General features: G+C 49.1%; 1 protein-coding gene across 2 annotated transcripts in view; it reads right to left on the reverse strand.

Annotated features, from left to right (window-relative positions):
• BCLAF3 (BCLAF1 and THRAP3 family member 3) overlaps window positions 1-9,238 on the reverse strand; it is a 34,420-nt gene extending 25,182 nt beyond the window's left edge. The window contains exons 1-3 of one of the 2 annotated variants that reach the window (XM_082781908.1): window positions 9,119-9,226; window positions 8,784-8,835; window positions 1,078-1,151 (exon numbers count right to left, since the gene is read on the reverse strand). In XM_082781908.1, the coding sequence (XP_082638034.1) occupies window positions 1,078-1,118 (41 nt within the window). In that variant the 5' untranslated portion in view covers window positions 1,119-1,151; window positions 8,784-8,835; window positions 9,119-9,226. Of the gene's footprint in view, window positions 1-1,077; window positions 1,152-8,783; window positions 8,836-9,118 lie in introns of both variants that reach the window. The other variant, XM_082781907.1, reaches the window with a different exon arrangement.
• Between the last annotated feature and the right edge of the window lie 225 nt (window positions 9,239-9,463).

Here is a 9,463-nt window from a genome sequence, read left to right on the forward strand (position 1 = left end):
GTCACTTTCTTTGTACATTTGCAATATGTGCACAATTTGGCATAACTATTTCCTCTGTTCCTGCAAACAGGTTCAAAGCCAGAGTGACAGATCTGCATAAAACTATAGCAGCTAACTACCACTTGCACCCATGCTGGCACCCCAAAATTTTCTTGGTTGTTCTGGTTAAGGCTTGCATTTTTACGAGAGCTCAGGAATTTCGCTCTGTCCTTTGCTCCAAGGACATATTGCCAATTATCAGTCTAGTACGGAAGTAGGTGGGATTTCTCTAAAAGATTATCTCTGTTATTCAAACTCCCTTTGTCACCCCAACCTAATTATTACATCTACTTCAAAAAAAAAAAGCAACCCAAAACCATCAAAACAAAGTAAGGTTTTGAATTACATACCAATAGGTTTTGAAAACTTCAGGTCATATTCCAGCCTTCTAGCTTTAACACCTCACATTCGCATTGCAAGTCCTTAAAACTAGGCAGGTAACTTAACTGCCTGAAGTTGGCTGGATGTGCTTCTGGTGCCTTATGTCAGTGACGCACGCTTCCGTGCCGGTGTTGAAAAACAAGGCCACTAACTCCCATGCTTTTATTCTGCCTTATGCTGCACGGCGTATTTCACTGTGCTAAAGACCAATTAACTGATCAGCCCCAAAGGCTCAGAAAGCCTGAGGTATTTGAACAGAGCATTTTTAGCAATCGATCTTCTGGCCCTCCACTACGGACTAAGAGGAGGAACAGGAGCAAGCTAAAGACAGTGCGCCAGGTGGTGTTTGAGTAAAAATACATTTAACTATTTTGGTGCTTGAGTTCAGTACCTCAGGCAATTCCAAGTCTCAAAACATGCAAGTTGAAAAAGGCTCTTCACAAGAAGAAAACCTCAATATCTCCAGCTTAAAAAAATAGCAATAAAATTCTAATTTGGAAAAAAGGTTGCAGAAACAGTTTGGGAAATCAATTATTATTTTGTAAAACATGATGTTCAGACTGCAGTTCACTTTTGCACAAGTTTTAAGTCTTCATTATAAAGCCCTATACAGAGCTACATTTCAGAACACAAATGGAGTTACAGATAAATATTTACCTTTGTTTCCATCGCGGTGATCTTGATCTAGACCTTGTCATCTTCTCTCATGTGTTTATATGAATTTCTTGAAGCTGTAAAAATGATAGAATTCACTCATGTGACAACAGAATTCGCTACAGTTTGCAACAGGGACACTTGTTTTAACCAGCACAATATTAGATGCTTTAGGGCTGGGCTATGGCTTATTTTTAGCAAGTTTTATTTTTACTTCTAGCTCTCATCATAAAGCAAGTAACTTTTATCCTAATTACTGATCTTAGGAGGCAGTTTATTTTCATTATAAAGAATTTAAATATTTGGCCATTGCTCTCCCTTCTTTAATGCTGTTAACATTCAAAAACAGCAGCGAATAATCCCACAAGCTACAGCAACTGGAAATAATGCTGTATTTATTAGATGCACTGAATGCTACAGATGACAGACTGAGGAGAGACAGCCAGTTTTAAAATCAAATTTATAAGGATAAATGTTTTTTTTTTTTTCCCCCATTATCATCCATACTGAACTACAAGTTTGTAATATACATCAATACTTTTCCATCATTACAGACCTCCTGTAAGCTTTAACTGCTCCATCAAGTGTTAACTTGTATCATCACATTTCACCCTAACAAAACCACGTATTAAAGATTAATTTCTACACTTCACTTGTTATACTACACTACGTAGACACACTGCTCTTGAATCCTGGAAGTAGTTTGGGGCATCCCTTCTCATAAAAGATACAGAGGAATGAGAAAGAGATCAGTACAATCTACCTGTCTTGCTCTTCTTAGCAAAAAGTTACCAGACACTTGGAAAACAAGTAATGAAAGGCTATCCAAGCTCACCAGTAAACGTGACTGGGGGATCAGCATGGAACAGTTATTCATTATTTAGCAAACAGGAGGATTAAAACGGGGTGAGGTTATCATCAGTTAGCTAGGTAAAAGTTGGAATTTGGACCACAAACCCAAGCCTAAAACTCCTAACTACCGCAAGAAATAAATGGATGCAAAAACAAATCCATCATCAGCTCTGAAATTAATGAACAACCAGTCACTTGGAACTGGAAAAACATGCACAGGTCAGTGTCATTTTATACATGCCCTGGTATTTGCCATAAAAACTTGCTCACAGACCCTTGTGGAGGCAGAGAACTACCCTAGACTGGCCAACAAGGCCTTTTTGACACTCACAGGCACTCGGATCATTTCTCGTATAAAAATATTTTACCAGAACAACTGAAATTGAAAGGACAGGGAAAAAAACAACATGCTTTAAGGCTCGTAAGAAACACAGAGAAGTAGGCATGTGCCCACATGCCTGTTCTCTCCCACCCCACACTGATAGGTCAAATTAAATACTAGGCCTTGCTATATCTTATTTTTGTCTGATTAGATCCTGGCTAGAACAGCACTACCTTAGAAGAGAACATACAGCCTGTTTCTGATGCCTCCCACCACAGATGGATGTTAGACAAACCATCCCTAACCCACTACATTTCAGGCTGATTCTGGAAACATTCACTTCCTACTCATAAACTGAGCATAATCTAACCAGACAATTTTTTGCAAGACGTAGTAATAGCACAGTTCTAGAAAAAAAAAAAATCTAGGTTTTTTATTATTATTAAGTCTCATGTTCCGTTAGAGTATTTGCTCAGCAATGAGTCTTTCCCTGTGGCAAGGCATGAAGTTGTAAGTGCGAAGGGTTTTTTGGCTTCGCTATCTCTTGCAAAAGTACCCCAAAGACAATGTAATATTGGTTCCTTGAAATTTCAAATATGAAGGTAAGTATTGCCTCTTAGATCCTAAAGGCATGTATTTGAGGACTGTGCAGCATGAATGTACTTTAGACCCTTTGCTTACTCTGTAAGACTGTTACAGCCAAAGCTAAAAGATGCTCCAACACCAGTATTTGTATTAAATACTTTTCAAGAAGTGGTAATAGTGTGGCTGAAATAATTTCCTGTTTCTCACCAATTAAGACACACCCTATCAAACTGAGCAGAAACATGAACCCGTCAGAAACATGAAAAGACACCCCCAGCAACAGAGATACACGTCCCACAAGCTCTGAAGATTCATCGCTACTGTTTTTCCTTATAAGCTGACAGCTTTTAATATGCCAGAGTCCTGTTTTCTATCTTCCCTTCCGTTCTGAAGTTCATCCTTCATTTCAGAAGGAGCACGCAAACACCAAAAACACGCTGTGCCATTAAACCCCACCCAAAGCTTCACACAGAAACTAATATAATGCCAGGACATCATGCCACAAATCAATCAAGCTGGAAACAACAGAAGATTTCTTCTTCTTCCCAGTCCAGCTAAACAACCTCCCTAACAGCACGAGAAGTATTATGACAGCATGTCTAGGTCTCGCCTCCGGATAAACAAGATGACTCTAACTTTCAGCGAAGACACTCCTTTCCCCCAGTGGAAAGAAAGCGCTCACTTGTTTTATTGCACCTCCTAAGAAGTGACCCGGGATTATGAGATTTTCTCACAGCGAGGTTCAGAGCTGCAACACGCGGCACACGAAGGGAGCAGATGCTCAACCCCAAGCAAAACCCCCAGCATAACACCAGAATCCACACAGTGCTAAATTCAGGTTTAAATCGCCTCACCTGGATCAGCAATACAGCTCCAAGCCAAAAGAAAGCTTTCCATAGGAAGGTACCAGGCACCAAGCCTGACTACTGCAGAATGATTTGAGCCATGTGGAGGCCCTACAGCCCCCACGTCAGCCATCCAGATGCGGCCCAAAGGCCAGCTCATTTTGTGCCAGAGATGCCAGGGCCTGCTGTACTCTGGATTCTCAATTTCACAGAGTCCTCCTATCGCTCTCTGTAGGATGCTGTCACTATGAAAGCGTGACAATTTTTTTTTTTTTTTTTAAACTGTGAAGCAAGATTCCCAGGTTCCCAGTGCTCCTCACATTTGTTGCATTCTGACAATAAGTGACTCATTGAAGGAGTTATCACTAACTGTGCTTAGATGGTTTTAACATTAATAGGAAACGCCACCTTTTCCTTGACTTTCGGAATGGAAATCTGACAGCTTCTCTCTCAGGAGAAACTGCCTTAAGCCTGCTGCCAGCCCCCCTTTGATTCTACCTTTTGGAAATCAACACTTTCATGTAGTTTCAGTGACCCAGAGGAAGTATCTGTAGTGGGTTTACGTGGCAAGGTTTTGGTAGCAGGGGGCCATAGGGGTGGCGTCTGTGAGAAGGATCTAGAAGCTGCCCCATGTTTGGTAAGGGCCACACTGCTGACCAGAGCTGAGCCCAGAAGTGATGTTGTTTGTGCCTCTGTGAGAGCATATTCAAGATGGGGGGGGGGGGGGGGGGGGGGAAAAAAAAAACTGTGCTACACAGCAGCTGGGAGCGTGAGAGGAGTGAGAAGCAGCCCTGCAGCCCCCCAGGTGAGTGCAGCAGGAGGGCAGGAGGTGCTGCAGGCAGGCAGCAGCAGTTCCCCTGCAGGCTGTGCAGGGAGAGGCCCCCGGTGGAGCAGGCTGTCCCCCTGCAGCCCATGGGTCCCACACGGAGCAGATCTCCACGCTGCAGCCCCCCCATGGGTGGAGGAGCCCCCGTGGAGCAGGTGGATGTGGCCTGGAGGAGGCTGCGGCCCATGGAGAGCCCCCGCAGGAGCAGGCCCCGGGCCGGAGCTGCAGCCCGTGGAGAGGAGCCCACGCAGGAGCAGGGGTCTGGGGGGAGCTGCCGCCCACCCGTGGGGGACCCGTGCTGGAGCAGTTTGCTCCTGGGGGATGGATGGACCCCGTGGGACAGAGCCGTGTGGGAGCAGTGCTTGAAGAGCTGCTGCCTGTGGGCAGCCCCTGCAGGCTCAGTTGGGGAAGGACGGCATCCCGCGGGAGGGACCCCACAGCACAGGGAACGAGAGTAACCAAGAAGGAGCGGCAGAGAAGAAGCGCTGTAGACTGACCATAACCCTCAATCCCCCATTCCCCCACGCCACTCAGGGGGAGGAGGTGCTTTTGGTTTCTTTCCTTTGTTTCTTGCTTCTCTAGCTTGTTAGTAATAAGCAATAAATCTTACTACCTCCCTATGCTGAGTCTGTCTTGCCCGTCACAATAATTCCTGTGTGATCTCCTCATCCTTATCTCAACCCTCAAGCCCTTTTTATCGTATTTTCTCCCCCATCCTCTTTGAGGAGTGGGAGTGAGAGAGCGGTTGTGGTGGAGCTCGGCCGCCCACTCGAGTAAAACCACCACAGTATCTTGAGAGAGATAACGTGAGAACAACCAGAAATCGTTTGGGGTACATCAGCCAGAACACACATTCTTTTGGAATGGTTATCAACTTTTAAGAACTTTCTTTTCTGAATGAAACCATCTCCAACCTCTTTGGTTTTCTCAGGCAGTAAACAAAAGAGTGACCACAATCATCTAGCTGAATGAAGGGGAATCGGAGCTCTGGCTAATGCAAACAGTCCCACACCAGTGAGCCCCAGAGAGCTAAAACCTTACAGACAGAACACAGCTGGAGTAGAAATTAACTCTTCTGTAAACAGACCGCAAATGCACGGGCTGCTTTACATACTTCTGGATCCTTCCATCATCCACAATACAGATGACAGAAGAAACCCCACGCTGGAAAGGTGAAGAGCAATTTAAGGGAGACATCATCTCTTGTCCCTTTGTAAGGGACTGCCTGTCACTACAACTGCCTCCCAAACCTTTTACAAGAGGGAGGGCTAAGCAAATATTTCCTAAGTTGGGTCACACAGCAGTCACAGACAGACGCTGACCCTTGCTGCAAAACCTACCCAGCTCACCATCCTTCCTCTCTGCTCTAGGAGCAAATGGGAACCTGCAAGCTTTTCATTTGACTATCTTCTAGGCTGGGATCAAGCAGAAACTGCAAGGGACGTGCCAGAGCATGCACTGCTGCGGTGCCTGTCAAGAGAGAAACCAGGGCCTGAGAGCCAACACCAAGACAGTCAAATACCTGCCAGAAATACAATCAAATTAGAAGTCCAGCGGCAATCCAGACAGTTTAAAGAGTGCAGTACAGAAAGCCATTTATCCTATCCTCTAACAAGCATAGGACTGACAACTTTTCTAGTAAGTTACAGGAACAGAGTCAGAGCTTGTCAGATGTGAACCCCACAGCTACTGCCCGAGCAGGACATCAGCCTTGTGTGCTCCTCTTGCCTGCTGGGCTTCCAGGCAAACAAGCTCCCTTGACACTGCCTGTGAAGAAGAAGCTGAGCTGACACACAGCCCTCCTCCCCCAGGCACTGCTGCACCACGTGCCTGGCCGAGGTGCTGGGTATGCACAACCAGCTCAAAACCTTATCTGCATAAACCTCACCTCCAACACCAAGTGCCCAGGGAAGAGCGTAAGAACAGACAGACATCTCCCAGCTGCAGCTTCATGCATCCTTCAGCTCTGTGCTTCCCAGATGGCTCAGGCACCACCACCACAAGCGCTGTGCTGGGCCACAGACACTTATTTTCCCCCAGTTTCTCTGCTGAACACCTCCAACGCCCAACCCCTGATTTGTACCTGCACACACAGACACCAGGGTGTCCCAAGCTGTACCTCAGCCAGGCTGCCTCTCACTCCCTGCCTCAGATCTCTCCCCACAAGTGAAGCCAGTGGCATGGGGACATCACAGCACTGGAACAGGCTGCCTAGAGAGGCTGTGGAGTCTCCTTCCCTGGAGATATTCAAGACCTGTCTGGACGCCTACCTGGGCAGCCTGCTCTGAGGAACCTGCTTTGGCAGGGGGGTTGGACCCGATGATCTTTCAAGGTCCCTTCCAACCCCTACAGTTCTGTGATTCACCGCGTGCATGGGCAACTTGGGGATGGGGCAAAAAGGGACAAAAAAAAGGACAGCTCTGCCAGACCCTGGGGTAAGTCATGGCAGCAGCACACGTAGGGCATGCCGGTGCCACGAGCAGTCACACGCGCTGATTGAGGCAAATGAAACTTGGCTGAGGGATCTCTCAAGAGTTTACTTTTATAGGCAATGTATCTGATAACATATCTAGGCAGAAGACCTAGATACTGATTTCCACCTGCAGGCTTCACACAGGTTGATCCTTAGTATGGAGCTACGTTAACAGATGGCCGGGCCTCGTGCTAGTGCTGAAGCCATCCCATGCAAAATATTGTTCCCCTTCTACCCGCAAGGATGAAGACCTATTACTGGAAGCACAATCCCAGCTAAAGTTTAGAGGCTCATTAAGGAATATATGCATTGCAAGAAATTCCTTGAGATACAGAGGAAGTATTCCCCTGCCCCTGCGTATTTGAACAAAAGAATAAAAATAGCCGAGCAGATCTCACTGAGCATGTAACTTAAGCTCAGTGTGCTCTCATTTAAAACTAACCCATTTAATGACACTAATTAGCAGGCAATGCCTCACCTTTGTAGAAAAACAGATTACAATGCCTACTTGAAAAGACTGAGCCAGGTAAGTCTATAGCACATAATAAATTACGGATTTCAGTCTCAAATCAAAAGCAGCGTGGCCAGCAGGGCGAGGGAGGTGATTCCCCCCCCTCTGCTCTGCTCTCCTGAGACCCCACCTGGAGCCCTGCCTTCAGCTCTGGGGCCCCCAGCACAAGGAGGACATGGAAGTGTTAGAACAAGCCCAGAGGAGGCCATAAGGATGATCAGAGGGTTGGAGCACCTCTCCTGTGGGGACAAGCTGGGGGAGTTGGGGTTGTTCAGCCTGGAGAAAAGAAGCCTCTGGGAAGGCCTTCCAGTACCTAAAGTGGGCTACAGGAAAGCTGGGGAGGGACTCTTGGTCAAGGGGTGTAGGGATAGGACAAGGAGTAATGGTTTTAAACTGAAAGAGGGTAGACTTAGATATAAGGAGGAAATTCTTCACTCAGAGGGTGGTGAGACCCTGGCACAGACTACCCAGAGAAGCTGTGGATGCCCCATCCCTGGAGGTGCTCAAGGCCAGGCTGGATGGGGCTTTGGGCAGCCTGGGCTGGTGGGAGGTGTCCCTGCCCATGGTTGCAATTAGAGGGTCTGTAAGGTCCCTTCCAGCCCAAACCATTCTGTGATTCTGTAAGATAAATACCCATTTTACAAAGACAGCACGATCTATAAGCATATTGGCTAGCCTTTGCTACAGGGCATTTTAGTACAGGTCTTTAACACGTGGCTGTGACAGAGCCTTAATTTTCACAGCACCATCCCCAGCCATTTCTGCCTACCAGGTCCTAAAGAGACGCCAGAAGCAGGTTAGAAATCCATACCTGCATTGTATTAATAGGTAAGCAAAAAAAAAAAAAAAAAAAGTATTAACTTCTTGTCAATTGAATGCCATCCAACACGCACAGACCCTAACAGAGATCTTTGCTTTCTCGCCGTAAATCACGACAGGAGAAAAGCAAGAGCGATCCCCACGCTCAGAGCCACCAATGCCACCAGCAGGAGCCCTCCCGGGGCATCTCCTCCTGCCCCACGGAGCCGCTGCCACCCGGGGCAGGAGCGGGACGATGGGTGGGCACCCAGGAGGCAGGCGGCACCGCGATGGAGCCCACCTCATCTCATCTCATCTCACCTCACCATCTCCTCTCCTCTCCCCTCCCCGCAGGCGGCAGAAATACCAGTTATTTCGCCAAGGGCAGCCGTGGCGGAGGAGGGCACGGCCCCCCGTTGAGACAGCTGTTTACCACCAGGGCGTGCCGGCGAGGGAGAAGGGGGGGGGGGGGGGGGGGGAAGTTTCACGAACCTCACCTCAGCGGATTATAAAACACACCAGGAAAATCCCCACGGCTCCTCGGCAGCCCTGCGGAGCGGACAGGGGCAAAGACTTCACCACGCAGCCCTGCCCAGCCCTCCACCTTCCTCCCTCCTCCTCCTCCTCCTCCTCTTTCTCTCCCCAGCCCCAAACTTCACGGGCAGCCCCGCAGCCCCCGGCGATTTGAGGAGCCTTTGTCTCACCCCCCGCTCCCCCCCGGGCTCGGCTCAGCGCCCCCCTCCCTCTCTCCCTCTCTCCCTCCCTCCTCCCGCAGCCCCGCGGGGCCGGGCCCTGCCGGCCGCTGCCAGCACCGCGCCGCCCCGGCACTCACCGCCCGCCGAGCCCAGCCCGGCCCCGGCCCCGGCCGCTCCCGCAGCCGCCGGGCCCCCAGCAGGTGCCCGGCCCCGAGCAGGCGGGGCGGGTCCCGGCGGCCCTGCGGCCGCTGCTGCTCCCCACGGGCGCGGCGGCGGAGAGAAAGGGCGGGCGGGGAGAGAGGAGGAGCGGGCGGCCCGGAAGGGGAGGGATGGGGAGGGGCGGCCCGCGGCCTCCCCGCCGCTTAAATCGGGGCCAGGCTGAGGCTGGGGGGCTGTCAGTGCCCTGCCTTGTTCATAACCTCAGTCCTTCAGTCCTTTCCGAAGCAGCTCAAACGCAAATGTCTCCTAATGTCTGGCCCAAC

Source organism: Aythya marila (genome assembly GCF_965140915.1).
Source record: "Aythya marila genome assembly, chromosome: 1".
Classification (NCBI taxonomy): Eukaryota; Metazoa; Chordata; class Aves; order Anseriformes; family Anatidae; genus Aythya; species Aythya marila.